At 36.0% G+C, this 18,286-nt stretch overlaps 1 protein-coding gene across 1 annotated transcript in view; it reads right to left on the reverse strand.

Moving 5' to 3' along the window:
• Positions 1-18,286, reverse strand: part of man2a1 (mannosidase, alpha, class 2A, member 1) — a 90,033-nt gene that overhangs the window by 34,629 nt on the left and 37,118 nt on the right. Inside the window, exons 7-15 of the mRNA XM_048189979.1 lie at positions 10,545-10,731; positions 10,179-10,356; positions 9,854-10,065; positions 2,890-3,075; positions 1,387-1,501; positions 1,227-1,294; positions 867-1,032; positions 460-690; positions 249-371 (exon numbers count right to left, since the gene is read on the reverse strand). Coding sequence (XP_048045936.1) covers positions 249-371; positions 460-690; positions 867-1,032; positions 1,227-1,294; positions 1,387-1,501; positions 2,890-3,075; positions 9,854-10,065; positions 10,179-10,356; positions 10,545-10,731 — 1,466 coding nt within the window. The remainder of the gene's footprint in view (positions 1-248; positions 372-459; positions 691-866; positions 1,033-1,226; positions 1,295-1,386; positions 1,502-2,889; positions 3,076-9,853; positions 10,066-10,178; positions 10,357-10,544; positions 10,732-18,286) is intronic.

Raw genomic sequence — 18,286 nt, forward strand, 5'->3', positions numbered from 1 at the left:
ACTATTCAGTATCTGAATAAAAAAGCATTGTAGGGGAAGTGCTTGAGCTGTGGTGCTCATGGTATAACAGGGTTTGTGTCTGGGCCTAATTGTGATTGTAACTCAATCCCCCCATCTTAATTTCCTGTCTCTCTTTTCTGTCTATAAATAAAATGTAGAAAAAAGTAACCCAACAAAAAATGAATACTGTTGGGCAAGATATAGAATATTTGATTAATCGAAGAAATAAAAAAAGGTATAGTACTTACTGTTGCTTCTTTGTCAGGCAGGAACAGGTAGGCGCCACTCTTGTCTTTATTGCTGGTGGTGCCGTACCAAACAAACTCCACTTTGACCTGGTGCTCTGAGTCATCCTCCTTCAACCTCATTTTCTGCAAACATTTTCTGAACGTTACACAGAGTCATTCCTAAACATATCACCTTATGGCAAACCCACAAAGCAGCAGTCTATAATCTAACCTCTAAAAGACCTGTAGCTGTAGAGATGGAGAGTTTGAGGTGAGGATTTTCAATGTGCACAGGAGCTACATCGTTTTGGTAGAACTGTCGGAAATGCTCCAGTTTACTGACTGAAATGTGGCCGCCGTCCTGAAGAAACATGTACTTAGCAGCTTCTGTCCTTGGCTCCATTCCTTCCATCAGCTGGTACACACTCAGACCCAGAGGAGCAGCATGAGCCACAAACGACAACTGCCGAGGAGTAAATAAACACATTTAGAGAGACCGTAAAAATGGCTTGAAGAGTATTTAGATGACCTCAAACTAACAGACATGGACTCGTTTGAATCTACAATCTTTGCATTGATCTTTTCCATACAGCACACCCCTAATGCTGTGATATGATGCATCGAAGTAGCAGATCTCACCTGGAACACATCGACGGCAGCATGAGTGGCATCATTCCAAACTGCACTGACTTGAGCACGGACCACATGACCAACAGCATCAAGCAAGCGCACGTTAGGACTATTCACATACACTGTAACCATGGATGTCCTGGCCTGCTCTGTGGGGTTGGAAACTACCAGCAACCTGGGAACAGCAAAAAAGAAAGATACATTTCTGCCACACAACTTCTGTTGCCACTTGTCATCTACTTTATAACACATGTACCATGAGGCCATTCTCATAAACTTAACATTAGTCTGCTATAAAGCACAACAAAAACATTGATTTTGTTTTTATTGAGAAATTGAATAAATTGTTGATTGTTTTTTCCCCGTTACCTTGGTTTTTCACTAACTTCAAGAACAGTTTTGCGAGGTAGGGCATCTTGGGCTGGCTGAACGTCATCCTGTAATATAGAACCAGCAAAAATGTGATGTGCAGATTTCCAAATTTAGGAGTGATGCCAGCATGTTGTGGATACGCAGTATGAACACTCACCATCTGAAGGAATGGATTTGAAGGATCATGGTTGTATGTTTGTTTGTCCTTGAGCACCAACCAATGAGCTGAGCTCACAATCACTCGCTTCACGTTCAGAATAGAATGAAACAACCTTAAAAATAACAAAGATCATAATGTTTTTACAGCATGTATGTATGTGCCAGAATTTCTGGCAAATTAAACTGTTAACAAGAATTAATGTCATTCAGTATGGATGCATCCTATATCAGCAACCATAATGGCTAATATTTTCAATTATAACACTGGTCTGTTTTGCCTGATAATATCAGATAATAAGATTTTGTTTTCTTTACCAGAAAGTCAAAAGGTTAGACATTTTTAAGAGTAAGGTAAAATTCATATAAACTAATATTTTGGAGATTAATCTGGCCTTGCAACCAAAAGGCTCTAAATTACTGTTCAAATATCTGGGGACAGTAGGATTGATTGATTTAATTTAGTGACTGATTGATTTTTTTGTTTGTTTGAAAGAAATTAATTTAATGCAACAAGGATGCATTAAATTAATTAAACGTAACAGTAAAGACTTAAATTGTTACAAAAGGTTTCTATTCCACATAAATGCTGTTCTTTTGAACTTCTATTCATCAAAGAATCTTGAAAAAAAATGTATCAAGGTTTTCACAAAAATGTTAAGCAGCACAACTGTTCCCTTTCATGGGAACTGTCGACGCTGTGTCATTACGCATTTGCAATGCCTTCAACTTTGCCATCATGGGAATAAATAACATTGTAAAATATATTAAAATAAAAACTGTTATATTAAATTGCAAAAATATTTCACATTATTATGGTTTTTACTATAATTATGATCAAATAAATGCAGAGACTTGAAGAGACTTATATAAATATCTCATTTGCTGTAAATAAATTATATTATATATCATTATATCAACTATCGGCCACTCTGCTCTATATATATTAATATACAGGCCATTGAAATGCCTGTATGACAATTTAATTATTCAGTACCATGGTATATATCAAATATCAAACGTTTTCCACTAAACATTCTTTAAACATTACTTCTGTAAAATTGGTTCTAAAAAATTGACAAAAATAATTAAAGAATCTTTTAGGTTTGATAAGCCCTAGAAAACATACTGTTTTTCTTTCAAACATGTTGGTGGACTTTAGTTTTGTGTGGATATATTAATACATTCATTATTCATATAATTTTATCATGGTCATTCATTTTTAAGTGGAGGATAACGGCTGCTTCACAACCAATTTGAAAGTTCTGTGTGACTGCCACTTTGGGGCAAAATGCGACAATCATATGTGAATATTTGAGTTAGTGAAAAGGCGGCTTAAGACACTTAACCCCAGTTTGTTCCAGGGAAACACTACTGACTGGAGCGAGTGGGTTGGATAAAAGAACGTATCTCACTTCTATGTATCTCACATCTTTTTTTCTTCATAATGTATCTCAAATCCACACACACATCTCTCTTTAATGTTTCAAAAAAAAAGTGCTACCTGGTTCCATAGTCCACAACCACCCAGTCTTTGCCTGTGCCTGCGATGGCATCATGGTGCTGGAAGAGACCTAGATTGCGTCTGGCTTCCGTCAGTAACTTGTAATTATCCACTGCAGGGTAATCACTGGGCTGGCCGTACTTCTGAATGCTGGCCAAGGTCAGAGAGTAGAGTACCTCAGCTGCCCTGTGGAAAAACATGAAGTGACATATGAAACTCCCTCCTTGACAAGATCAAAAGTTCCCTCAAATCCACACTGAATAAATCTACAGTGTTACGAGAATCCATCCGGCATGAAAATACCTCCTGTATCAGGCTAATGTTCACATACCAGGTAAAGCAAGACAACAGTCTGGTTTGGTCCCTGTTGTGCTGGGAGTGTCGGAGCGCTCCCACAAAGGAGAACAACAATAAAACCAGAATCTATCCACATTATGTTAACAATACAGGTGTCATCTCTCTGAAGAATGACCTTCTCAAATGTTCTACAGGACATGAAAATCTATAGCTGGGCGAACCTCACAAAACCTGTTGGAAATGAGTCATATTTCACATCTGGAAATAACGAAAAGAAATTATATTTTCCTTTAAAGGAACACTCCACTTTTTTTGAAAATAGGCTCATTTTCCAACTCCCCTAGAGTTAAACAGTTGAGTTTTACCATTTTTGAATCCATTCAGCCGATCTCCGGGTCTGGCGGTACCACTTTTAGCATAGCTTAGCATAGTTCATTGAATCTGATGAGACCAATAGCATCTCCCTCAAAATGACCAAAGAGTTTCAATATTTTTCCTATTTAAAACTTGACTCTTCTGTAGTTACATCGTGTACTAAGACCGACCGAAAATGAAAAGTTGCGATTTTCTAGGTCAATATGGCTAGGAACTAAACTCTCATTCTGGCATAATAATCAAGGAACTTTGCTGCCGTTGTCAATTATTTGCATGAATATTTCTAATAAAAAATAAATATAAATTTAAATGTACAGTAATAGTAGTATTTGTTGTACTGGCTTCAGTTTATGCTGATTTAAATCAAAATAACTGTATTACAGTAATGAGAATTACAGAAGGATAAGGGCCAAGCAATAATAAAAAAATATAAAATCATCTTGAGATTAAAGTCATTATAATGCGAGAAAATAAAATGTTGAGAATAAACTTTTGAGAATTTTTGCTTGTCAATTTGTTATTTCATGTTGGACAAAAGTGAGTACACTGCCCAAATTGAACTTTTTTTTCTTCTAAAAAGACCCAGCCGCTAAAAAATTTTTTTTTAAGTTTGTATGCTAATTATTAGGTTAGGTTGTTAGGTTGATTTATACGTCTGCGTCTACGCATACAGCATAGCCTGTCAATTCTACGTAAACTGCAAGCGCTGTGATTGGTCTGCTAGAACCCCTTTCTCAGGTTAAAAATAAAATTGGCACAGAGCAAGCGAAGAAGAGTGAGCGTTTTCAACTTCCATAGGAATAAAAAATAAAATGGTCATGTCACAAGCTCTGGTCTGTTTCAGGGGATACGTGCCGTCAAGCTGCAACAAAAATTGTTGCCTATTTGCCGCCATCACTGCTGAAGCTTCTCTGACAATGTTCATGTCAAGTCACTTCTTCTTCGGCTTTTGCCTTCATACTCAACATGACTGCGGACACTGCCTACTGGAGGTCTGCATGTTGCCGTCAACGCAGACATAGCCTACGGCAGAGGCAGTGAATCAGTTTAAGTAGTGCAGAGCCTCCGGCGTAGGTCCGACGCAGAAGTATCAATCAGCCTTAAGTTATCCAACTCTGTCATGTCCTCTATCAGTATGCAATGTAGTGTTGTCAAAAGTGCAGACTGCGATACCAAGTCGGTACTGAAATTTAAAAATTGACGCTTTGAGCGCTGTTGAGTGGATTCGTAAACACCTCTGACTGGCCATTGTGTTGAAGTGCTCATCGGATATGTCTGTGATTGGCTACAATTATCAACGCACGAGAGCATTTGAAATTCGAGAGTGTTTGAATTCGAAAGCGTTTAAAAAGGAGGAGTGGGAGTGTTTGAAAGCTTGGTCCGCTGATAGATGCATTCTTTCAAATGCTCCCTTGTGTTTCTGTGTAAGCCCTCAGTGAAGAGTGTCATTGATGACTATTTACAGTGTTTTTGAAGCATTGATCATTGAAGTCAATCAAATACATATCATGCCAATCAGAGGCATTTACGAATCCGATTAAAGGATTAGTCCACTTTCAAATAAAATTTTCCGTTCGTTCCATAAGTTGAATAGGGAAGGCGTAGGACATACAGCGTAAGCTTTTTGAAGAATACACAAGTGCGGTTTTGGCGGAAGCACGTGCAAGGTGATCATTTGTGTTTATAAAGCATATACATTTATATTTTTTTCGAAAATGACCGATCGTTTCGCTAGATAAGAACCTTATTCCTCGTCTGGTATCGTTTAAAGCCCTTTGAAGCTGCACTGAAACTGTAATTTTGACCTTTGACCTTTGGAGGCCATTGAAGTCCACTATAAGGAGAATAATCCTGGAATATTTTCATCAAAAACCTTAATTTCTTTTCGACTGAAGAAAGAAAGACATGAACATCGTGGATGACATGGGGGTGAGTAAATTATCAGGAAATTTTTTTTGAAAGTGAACTAATCCTTTAACAGCACTCAAAGCATCACATTTTTAAAATTTCAGTACCGACTTGGTATAGCGGAATACTACTTTATTCTCAAAATTTAATGAGTTTATTCTCAACATTTTATTTCGACTTTTTTCGAGTTTTTTCTCGCATTATAATGACTTTAACCTTGAGATGGTTTAATTTTTTTATTATTGCTTGACCCTAATCCTCTTCCATAGAGAATATAATAAGGATGACTAGTGAGAATAATTAATTTACTAATTTAGAAAATTATAAAAACAAAAAAATTTTATGTTAGGGTTAAATATGCCATGGACATGTTTTCTTGAGATTTACTCAGATACATATGCAAAAAGCACCAGTTGTCTAAAAGTTTTTAGTGACATTTTATTGACAACCAACATGTTCACGAAAACTATGATCCCTCATCAGTAAATTGGAGAGACATTTCACAATAATCCATAGTTTAAGTGTATTTTTTCCAAATAGACCTTTGAAGTGAGATGATAAAGCCAGCTTAAGTAGATTCAGCAGATCAAAAACATTTCTGTATATGGTCCACAGATAGTAGTTATAAGAACACGTGACCTACATACTTCACATCAAACATACATCTGCTTTCTGCACCCACAAGAACAGCCAAACACTGACTTTAATAATTAATTAAACATGAAATGACCTTGGACTGAATATCTCTAATCAATCTACTGTGTGTGTCTGTGTGTGTGAAACTGAGCAGAGCTGAACAAAGTCCTATTTGCTGTGTGAAAGAAGCCATCGTGTAGAACGGGGAATAGTTTAACGACTGCATACTGATGAAAACTCTCCTGCTTACATTTAGACACCCATCAAAATGCAAATACTGTGTTAAATAGAGTTCTCTGTATCCGCAAGCTGAAGGTGTACCCAATCTATTCACTTGTGTGATCAAGTACGGCCGTCTTTGAGAGGACGGGGTATACAGACGTACAATACAATCAGTAAAAGGGGGAAATTTATATCCTTATCACAGTCTTGCACTAAACAATGAAATGCAGGGCAGCCACTGACATACACAAACACACAAACACACACACACACACAAACACAAGTCAAATATCTAAATACTAAAAATCAAATAGACAAAAAAAAAAAAAAATACTAAAACTATGGTACTATGGGACTTACCCCTAAAAAACACGGGACATACTACCATGGGAAATTTAAAAAACATGGTATATCAACAAAGATTAAAAACTTCATGGTACATAAAATTTTTTTTTTTAAAAAATTAGAGCGCTATTGCGGTGTTATTTTACCATTATTTATATACTATTAGTATTTATAAATATTTTAAATAAGCATTTTTATCTTTTTGTGTTTGTTGTTATATTTTAGTTTTGATTTTAATTTAATTTTTTTAAATATATTTTTATTTAGCTTTAATTTAATTTATTTCAGTTTTAGTTGTAGTAATTTTGGTACTTCAACTTAACCCTTGTGCGGTCTTCGGGGTATTTTGAGACCCCAAATGACGTTTGCTCAAATAAAAAAAAAATGTTCCCTTTATCCAAATGGCATGAGACTTTGTACAGTGGTTAACACTTTTAAGATCTACAAATAAAAAAAAAATTGGAGCAATATCTTGTTTTTATGTTAGTGTAAAAAAAATAGTAACGCTCGTGGTCTTCGGGGTCTCTGGAGACCCCAGGCAACAAAATGTAATTTTGTAACAATATAATATATTTTTTAAAAACCAATGTAATTTTACTCTGTTTATTAATGTTTTTTCTCAACATCTGTGCAGTTTTTGGAGGATTCGTGATATGTTTTAAATTTATATAAATAAATTAAAAAATATTTTTTAAGCATGAACAGCTTTTTATGTAAAATTCACTTTATAAAAGGCCCAGATTTCTAACTTTCATTCATGTGGATAACATGGATAATTTGACATGGTTTAGTGTAAGTTTTTTGCCCATGTTTTGAAAAATGCAGTTTTAAAAGTAAAAAAAAAACAGTTTTTCAATAATAATTTTCTAATAAAAATAATAAAATAATAAAATAAATAATTTTTATTTTTGTGTGTGCGTGTGTGTGTGTGAGCATCTTCTTTTTGTATTGGGGATTTTTTTTGCATTTTTGGAAGTGTGCCTCTTCATTTCTGTCTATGTGTGTTGTGCGTTGTTTCTGATTTTGAGAATGGATTTTGTCCAGTTTCTAAGTGGGGTCTCTGTGGGTTACATTATTGATGATATTATTGAAAAAATGATTTTTTTCAGTACAAAAAATGCTAAACTTTGACAAAAAGTAATTTTTATTGTTATAATTGTGATTTCATAACATTTAGATATGAATCCAACTGAAAAAAACTGTGAAAAGACATCTTTCAGTCATTCAATAGCACATAGCATATAGTGGAGCTTTACAGCCATCTACTGGTGAAAATGATAGTTTTTTTTACTTTTATAACTGCATTTTCCAAAAGATGGGCAAAAATCTTACACTAAACCATGTCAAATTATCCATGTTATCCACATGAATCAAAGTTAGAAATCTGGGCCTTTTATAAAGTAAATTTTACATAAAAAGCTGCTTTTGCATAAAAACCTATTTAAAAAATAATTTATAAATTTTAATTTATTTATATAAATTTAACAGATATCACAAATCCTCCAAAAACTGTACAAATGTTGAGTAAAAACATTAATAAACAGAGTAAAATTACATTGGTTTTTAAAAAATATATTATATTGTTACAAAATTGCATTTTGTTGCCGGGGTCTCCAGAGACCCCGCAGACCACGAGTGTAGTCCCCAAACGAAGACCGCACAAGGATTAAACTTATTTATTTCAATTAGTTTCAAAAGTAACATTTCTAATTTAAAAAAACTGTTTTTCTAAAGTGTTTTTAGTTTAAGCTGTTCATCTAATATTTAGATTTAATTTCATTTCAGTTTTATTTCAGTTACCATAAGCAATTTTTAATAGTTTTTTAGTTAACAGTAACAACACTGCTCTACTGATATGTGTAAAAAAACACACACACACACATCTGGAGGAGAATGTAGAGAAAAATCAATGTAGAAAATCAATATGTACCACTGTAATGTCTCATTATCTAGAACCAAGCCAATTAATAAGAGCTGCAAAGACGTTTAAGCAATTTCTTGGTGTAAAAACTAAATAAATAAATAAAAAACAAGGAGCTATTTCTTTCAAATTCCACATATTAGCAATAATTTAACTTTATAAAGGGCTTTTACTAAATAAGATCAATTTTTATGTTTCCAGGGACAATATAATGTTAGAAAGGTGTCAAAGAGCAAAGTATGTGATAAGGAGCCACAGTCTATGGCCAAGGTCAAATAAATACTGAAGCCATTGAGCTGCTGGCTCAAAACTGGCTGCTTTAGTTTGCTGTGACCTTGTCACAGGGCTTCAGACTTATCGTGACAACACAGACATGTGACCTTCAGCTTTGTGTGTTAGTTAGTAGCATACGGCCCAGGAAGAAAGAGATGGTAACGTCTGTCATCACACAGCTCCATTTCCTATAGAAAAACTCTACCAGCACAGTGACCACGATCGGTTCGGGACTGTGTTTGCATGAAAGTTTGAAAAAGGTTACCATATGCCATTAAAGACATCATGACATCAAATTAGAGTTTTGGGGTTGTTAGTACATGTGTGTTAGGTCATCTGTATGCTACTGCAATTCTAAAAGTTGACAAATAAGATTTTGCAGCAGAAAAACACATTTACAGTCTTTTTGTTCCAACTGAACTTGCCAAAAAAAGTCTCTAAACTGTGAATATTTAGAGAGAAAGTGATCAGATTTTGAATAAGCTGAATTTCCAGGTAATATGTCATTCATTTATACAATATGAATTGCAAATTTTATTGGGTGTATTAGTATGGAATTCTAACTGGTTCAAAATTAACTTTTTATGTTAATTCTGAACTCATGGTCTCCAAAGCAAATTAAGATCAGCCATATGGAAATGGCATTTTGTATAGTTTCGATTTTTGAACATTTAGACCCTGGCTGGAAATATTTATGCAGATTTATGCAGTGCATTTGGGTTGTGTTTTTCATATTTTCACTTTGGTGCAATGAATGAAATTTTTGTGCCACATAGTTTTAGTAATAAAAGAACATTTTTTGCTTCTTATAAACTTTTACTAATCATTTTACAATGTGGTAAAAGTTGTCACTGATCTTTTCTCTCATGGACTAATTCACTGTACTCGCTGAAGCCAACTTTTTCCTGCATTTGGCACTTTGGTGAGTGTTAATGTAATGTAACTGTAGAGATTCATGCAGTGCATTTGGATTTAGTAAAGCCGTACCGAAGATGTGATTCCAGCACTCTGTCCAGGCGTTTATAGAATGGCCGCGAGGTGAAGTATCCGCTCCAGTAGTGGTCGTCTCGATCCGCGTAAGTGAAAAAGTCTCCACTTACCACAGGCAACGCCAAATGGCCAACATTCATGCCATCCGGATCCATGCCAGTGTTTTTACGCAAGGCATTGAAATAATCTGAAATGGTTCCAAACTGGGCCTGCAAAGAGAATGAGGTATATAGGGAAATATATGTACAATGAACGTCTGAAAATATACAAAGAGTTCAAACTGTGGCCAATTTAAAGTGACAAACAAACACTAAAGCAAGACCTTGACGTGGAGCTCAGGGTGAGAATTCATGTAGTCAAAGAGTTTCTGGTAGTTGTCAAACTGTTGGTCCCATTCGACGGCTTCAGTGTAACGGAAATCATCTCCAAGTGGTGCCAGCAGCACCTTGGTCTGAAAAAGCTTGGATTTCTTCCTGTACTGGTCCAACAGCGTCTGAGCTCTAAACATGGAGAGACTAAACTAAGTGGAGGGAAATCTAAATCTGCTCAGAATTTAGGGAACACTAATCGACAAACAACGACATGAAAAAAAGAGTTATTTAAATTGTTATTCATTGAAACTGGACTTTTTTCAAGACATAATTAAAAAATGTTTTAGGTCGTCACAAGTTATAGTACATAGTTGTACCTCTCCTGTACATTGCTGTCCGTGATGGCCTGAGGAGGAATTCTCCACGGACAGCTGATTCTTCCTCCTGGCAGCCTTTTAAAGTCAAACTGACAGCAGATCTTCGGGTCAGGACCACATGTATGGGGAACATCGTAGCTGTAGAATGGCATCATGTGACACAAAATGTCCGAACTTGAGTCCTGATCTGTTGGAATCAAAAACAAATGCAATTTTAAAGTTACCAGTCTAAAGGAATGGCCACATTGGCAGAATTTCACAAAAAATCTGTTGTGATGTATGAAGCACCACGCACATAGAAGTCACTTTCTAATCAAGCAGCTGTCTGTTGGTCAATGTGGCAAGTTCGCATCCCCGACTTGAACCCAAACCAACTTAAAATAAATATGTAAAATAAAATAAAATAACTTTATCCCAAGAACTTCTGGTGCTTGAATGCACATGAACACCACCACAAAGTCATAATTACAAGTGGGAAACTCTGAACCTTCTTTAACCCAGAGTTTCTGAATTGGGAGAGTGTCAATGAGAAAGCATATTGTTTGTAGAAAAGGTACATGACTACCGACCAAAGTGACTTGAACCACCTGAAGTGGTAATTACAACTTTCCTACTCATAAATACGAACTTACCAGGAGGACTTAAACACACCAAACGGAAATTAAAAGCTACCAGTCTAAAGGTGCAGCCACATTGGCAAAAATGTACCCAAATTTCACAGGCAAAAAAAGATCTATTGTCCAGTGCTTAAAGCTAAGGATTTTTTGGTTCAAAATTTTTGGCCCCAAAACAAAAAAAGTAATAAATAAATAAAACAGGCCTAGTTCTTGTCTTGATTGTTTTTGACCATAACCTTAATAAATAAGGATGTGACAGCAAAAACTACTAGCCTAACTTATATAAATTTCAAATATTGTTAAAGACAAGCAAACTGTTATAATATAATAAAATATAATATAATAAAAATATGTAATAAAAATAAGAACAAATAATCAAATCAATTCGCAAAAATACAATAGAACAAACATACAAATAAAATAAACACAGCTTTTCATGTTTTTCTGGTAAGTCTAACAGTAATTTTCAGGTAGAGAAAATGAATAATAAAATGTAAAATAGCACTGCATAGTCTTGACTGTATAAATTAAATATAGATTAATCCTTGTTAAAGTTACTTAAGTTTTTCAGTCAAGAGCAGTGAATGCTTTTTTTCTTTGTCCTTTGTTTGATTAACATTAAAATAAAGACAGCAGCAGGTTTATTAGGCTGCTGTCACTTTAAGAGCTGCACGGATCCAATATAATGTTACATAAGTTTTATTTCTCAACTGTTTATGTTTACCTAAGATATAACAGACTATGTTTACTAGGATACTCGCCGAGAACAGCATTTTTTTACTTAATTTTGTGGGAATAAGTCAAGCGCAAGAAGACCTGAAAGAGATCTCAATTCAGCAGTTGTCTTAGAAGTAGCTTTCTGGGCGCGCTTCACATGTGTATGCACACAAAACTTCTCACACTATTAAATTGAGTTCTCTTTCATGTCTTCTTGAAGATTTAAATTGGCAAGGATTAAAAACACATGCAAATAATAAACTTTCGTGATGCATCAACTGGCCCGAGCGACGTTTACGCTGGCCCTGGGCCATCGACAGTCCTTATTGTCGAGCTCTTCATTTTATATAGTCAATTGTCAATAGTGTAGCAATGTATGAAGCACGTCACACAGAAGTCACTTTCAATCCAAGTAACTGTCTGTTGGTCAACGTGGTGAATTTGCGTAATCAACCCTGCAAGGGAAAATCTTGCCCTTACATGAAATTCCCAATCGAGTGGATTCCTATTGAAATGACTGGATTCCCCCAATGAAATTCACAGAACAACAGAAAATTTGAGCACAACTGAAAACTAATATATATAAATATTACGGTTAGTAGGGCTGTGACGGTAGGCATGACAACCGCGCCACCGCGGTCGTGGAGTGTCACCGGCGGTAGTGTGACGTCATATATAATATATACTTATATATCTCAGAGATCGCGTTAACTGAAAATTTTCCGTCTTTGATGGAATTTGTTTAGCAGTGATGGAAAAAATCTGCAGCCCGTCCGTCATTTTGATAGATTATGTAGTTTGTATGTATACTTGTTGTAATTCCCACCCCTGTCCAGTAGGTGGTGAGTGCGCTCCAGTGTGGCAGCAGAGCGCGAGTTCAGTCTCCAGAATAAAATGAAAACGATGCGCTTGATTACACACAGACGAACACCCAGTTTAAGTAAATTGTATAATGATAAAGTTACTTATGCATGCTTACTTAATTAAGTTTTTTTTATTTTTCTTGCTAACTATAAGTTTATGGTCAACGAATGGCTTTTCTGAGGTATAATGTTAGGTGACATTGTTGGCAACACTGACAGAACTGACGTGATACAGATTTCGGTAAGCTACTGTATCTTTCAAAATATTTTTTATTTTCATTTATGTTTATTTCGTTCTGTACAGTAGTAAAGAGGAAAGGATGATCGCATTCACTCACAATCCGTGACAAGAGTTCATGATGAAAACTGAAAGTGACGCAGCTTGCCTTTGATCAACTTTCTTTTCATAGTATAAATAAATGCAAGCCTATGCCTATTTGCTTATCCTGTAAGTTCGTGAATAAAATTCTTATTAAAATATTTAAAAAAATGACGGGTAATATTGATTATGATGGATTTTTTTTACGATCCTGTCCATCAAAATGACGGCGAAACGCAAGTCTAATGCTGTGTTCACACCAGACGCGACTTGCGCGAATAAATCGCGCTATTCGCGCGTAGTTGGACGCTTGAACATTTTGAGTTTACTCGCTTCATTCGCGCGTGAAAATCCCTTCACAACAGACGCGAATTCGCGTCATGAGAGGGGCTCTCCCGCTCCTTTATGTGTCCCAGACTCTCCCACTGCTTTCTGCACACTTCCTCTGAATAAACACAACTTGTCAGTGGGGAAATAATTGTAAATTACAGTGAATAAGCTCAATTGGTCGTCTTTAGTTGGCTTGTAGTCTTAATATGTATATATATATATATATATATATATATATATATATATATATATATATATATATATAGCTCAAATTGAGTAAAGACCATTTTTTACAACTTATCAGATTGTCCGACCTCCTCATTCACTTTCTTTCAAACACGATCCTTTTTATTTCTGTTTCTATAAATGTATGAAGATGTACAGCGACGATGATTTTGTCCTCCATTGTTGTTTCGAAATTCTGCCTCAGCTCGCTACGTCACGTCACTACTAGAGCAAGCTCCTGATTGGTTAACGCAGCGTGGAAATTGGCCAAAGTTCAGATTTTTCAACTTGCACGATTTGCGCAAATCACGTCATTCGCGCGAATCGCTCAATTCGCGCCGCGTCATTCGCGCGAATCGCGTCATTCGCGCCGCTTCATTCGCGTCATTCGCGCCGCTTCATTCGCGTCATTCGCGCCGCTTCATTCGCGTGAATCGCGCCGCAGGATGTCAATTCGCGTCTTTGCATTGACTTAACATGTAAATCACTCGCGCTTACCGCTTCATTCGCGTCCGGTGTGAACGCACCATAACACTATATATATATATATATATATATATATATATATAAACCCCGTCCCCCCTTCGGACCCTACCACCGCAACACCGGCGGTTGCTGGTGATTTACCACCGCGGTAGTAAAAATTTGCCACCGTCACAGCCTTAACGGTTAGTATTGTTATTATGGTTTTTCAAGAAAATCTTTCGTTATATAAAATAAAATAAATGTTAAAATGTAAAATAAAATAAAATAACTTGGTCCACCTCTGAAATGACGTTCGTTTTTTAGTGATGTTTCCCTCAATTTCGGGCCCCTCCTGAAAGTAACACCCACATGACTTGTGATACAACCAATTGCTGAAGGACAGAATCAAGTCTCAATTTTTCCCCGTTACACACTGAAAATGTCTTGTTTACACATAATTCAGAGTGCGATTTTGATAAACAACTAAGAGTCCATCCATTTTCAGGGCAGCGTATCATGAAATGATCCACTAATGTCAAAATCCAATCATATTTAATTTGCAATAAATATATTCAATTACCCATTCAGCGCAGCATGTGCTCTAGAGTGACCTTCATAAAAGCTGTGTGAATAAATAATGCAAGATTTCCCTTTAAACAAGGGACCAGATGTGAAGCACAGAGTAGTCTGGCTGTCTGTTAAACGGTGATATATGGAATTACACTGAGTAGAAAGCTAATTCAGCCTGGCATAGAGTGCACGCTGTTGCAGCCAAATGAACTGTAATCATATTTGTTCAGCAGCGGCTATGGTCAGAGTTCTAAGTTAGGAGTCCATTTTTCCAGGGTTTTTTTTTACAGTATAGGTCTGGGAAAAACAGTGTATCCCAAACAGATGCACGACACTGAACAGGCAGACAACGGAAAACAATAGATGGGATGTGGGAGGACATTTCCCCTGACTTCTCTTTTGTTTAACGTTCTGAGAAAAGCTGGCTCCAATTCAGCCCTTGTAATGTTTTACTCAGCTCTTATTTTATATTCAAATCATTAGAGAACAAGTGCCAATAGAGCAACATAAAGCAGCTCCAAAAATATGAGAACATTTAAATCACACTTGGTGCTTTTATTTAATGTGTTGAAGTACACCATGTGGAGAACTGACTTCAGACATTCACTAAAAATCATCTAGGTAAAATCATTGTAAAAATATGGCTCATGAAAGTGAAAAGATTTAGCAGGATTTGTTTGGTTTGAGATTTTGTTAACTTATGCAATGACAAAAGTGAGCTTTTATGCATTTCATGTTACACTTAACATGAAACCTGATTTTGTCTCACTAATAAGCACTCTCGTAATGCAAACTAAAAGAAATGCTAGAAAATGCTTAGACTTTAGAATACTTAATAGAAATTTAGAATACTTTTATTGTTTTATTTATATACTTGAATTATTATTTGAATGTTTAATATAGCCTATTAGTTGAATTCATAAAACTAAAAGAGGTTAGGTTAGTACTTCAGCAGTGTGGAAATAAACAAATGTACTGTGTTCAGTTATTAAATAAATGAAACACCATTAGGTAAGCTTCTGGAATGCATCAGAATAACAGAACAAACTAAATTACATTATAATGACATCAAAAATAACCAGTTACAAAAACAAAGTCTTTTTAACCTTTAAAGTGTCAAGAAACCCCCCGTTTTACCCTGGTCGTTCGCACCTCAAAGCTGGAAAAGTCTGAGAAAATGGGTGTGTAAAGCTCTGGAAAAGTTGGAGTGTAGAAGGGGCGGAGGAAGGGAGACATCAACCAATGAAACACAGACCTACATCACACTCATTATACAGAATAATGAATATTAATATATGAGCACGGAGAGAAATGACAACAAACTCCCAAGCACAAGGGAGAAATGCAAAAGAAATTAATATGTAAAAGGGCTTAATATTTTCATAACATTTATGAGCACTACAGTCTCATGATAAACAACAGAAAAAGAATAACAGACAGTTACTTATTTGTCCATTCTTCTTTGAATTTTCAGTCTAAATCATTGTCTTTTGTGTATCAGAATATTCGTATATTTGTATGTATCATGTGTTTGTATTCAAATTCCACTTCAGACCGCATCACGGGCAAAATAGAAACAACACACTTGTGCTACTGTGTTGAGGGAAACATGCGCACGACTCGCATGTCCAAATGCAGAGCAGGCAGAGGTGAATGAACACTACTTATGTGACATTTGAATTCTCCGCTGTAATGCGATCTCATGCACACATATTTTTTTGTGCTAGTGGCAAAACAATCCGCCTGCACCAAAACTTCAGCTCTGGTCGCGTTGCAGGGAAACGCATTGAGGAAACAAGCATGTCTCTGAATGAAAACAATAGGCAATGAGACAGAAGCAACAGAAGTGATACTTCCTCATGCATAATACCGCAATTATAATCATATGCACATTACGGTGCAGGGATTGGACTGAACAAGCTCTTTCTCATGAATAAATGCAGAGAAGCTCTCAGAACCCGGTGAAATAGATTTGCCCCTGCAAGCCTATCTACACACTCCAAGGCCTGAATCTGCATCAGATTTTATGACATAGCTTTGACTTTGCTTTTCAAACCGGGAGTATGAAATTTCCACTTGTGGATAAACTTTTATTACTATTAAACTTTATTATTATTTTATTACAAGTTTATTACTATTAGTGTTTTCAGTGACATTGAACTTGTACATACCTGTTCACATCCTGTTCACATCTCAATCTAATATAAAACAGAGATGCACTAGTCCACTTGTCATAAATCCAAAAGTTTTTTTAGTTTTATTTTTGTCAATCTTTATTCCGGGATTGCAAACAAACTGCTTTTGTAATTATTTCCCAAAATTTCATTAGTGTGGAAATATTTACGAAATCTGTAAACAGGACGTTAACACAGGCCAGAGTCCTGCATGTGGGCAGGTGACCCGCCAAATTTTATGTAACGGGTTGAATAATATTTACGTGTCGGGTGCGGGTCGGATGCGCGGTAGGCACAGGTAGACTGCGGGTCCAATAGCCACTATTCCAACTCAATTCGGTGCATTTGACAACTGCTTTCAAATGGTCCCATACTTATTTGTGATCACGCACTGTCTGAAGACCATTAAAGGTGCCCTAGAATTAAAAATTGAATTTACCTTGGCATAGTTAAATAACAAGAGTTCAGTACGTGGAAATGACATACATTGAGACTCAAACTCCATTGTTTCCTCCTTCTTATATAAATCTCATTTGTTTAAAAGACCTCCGAAGAACAGGCGAATCTCAACATAACACCGACTGTTACGAAACAGTCGGGATCATTAATATGTATGACCCCAATATTTGCATATGCCAGCCCATGTTCAAGGCATTACACAAGGGCAGCCAGTATTAACATCTGGATCTGTGCACAGCTGAATCATCAGACTAGGTAAGCAAGCAAGAACAATAGCGAAAAATGGCAGATGGAGCAATAATAACTGACATGATCCATGATAACATAATATTTTTAGTGATATTTGTAAACTGTCTTTCTAAATGTTTCGTTAGCATGTTGCTAATGTACTGTTAAATGTGGTTTAAGTTACCATCGTTTCTGTATTCACGGAGACAAGAGCCATCGTTATTTTCATTATTAAACACTTGCAGTCTGTATAATTCGTAAACACAACTTCATTCTTTATAAATCTCTCCAACAGTGTAGCATTAGCCGTTAGCCACGGAGCATAGCCTCAAACTCAGAATCAAATGTAAACATCCAAACAAATACAATACTCACATAATCCGATGTATGCATGCAGCATGCATGACGAACACTTTGTAAAGATCCATTTTGAGGGTTATATTGGCTGTGTGAACTTTGTTTATGCAATGATAGAGTCGAGAGCTCGGGAGGGGGCGGAGAGCACGAACAATTAAAGGGGCCGCAGCCTGAATCAGCGCATTTCTAATTATGCCCCAAAATAGGCAGTTAAAAAAATTTATTAAAAAAAAATCTATGGGGTATTTTGAGCTGAAACTTCACAGACACATTAAGGGGACACCATAGACTTATAATACATCTTGTAAAAAAACGTTCGATGGCACCTTTAAAGGCTTCTAATTACAGCAGGATTTGCAGTGCTAAATGCAGAGTGAATCTGATCAAATATTTACTAGCTTACAGTTAAATAGCCCCA

This window comes from Megalobrama amblycephala, linkage group LG4 (assembly GCF_018812025.1).
Source record: "Megalobrama amblycephala isolate DHTTF-2021 linkage group LG4, ASM1881202v1, whole genome shotgun sequence".
Lineage (NCBI taxonomy): Eukaryota > Metazoa > Chordata > Actinopteri > Cypriniformes > Xenocyprididae > Megalobrama > Megalobrama amblycephala.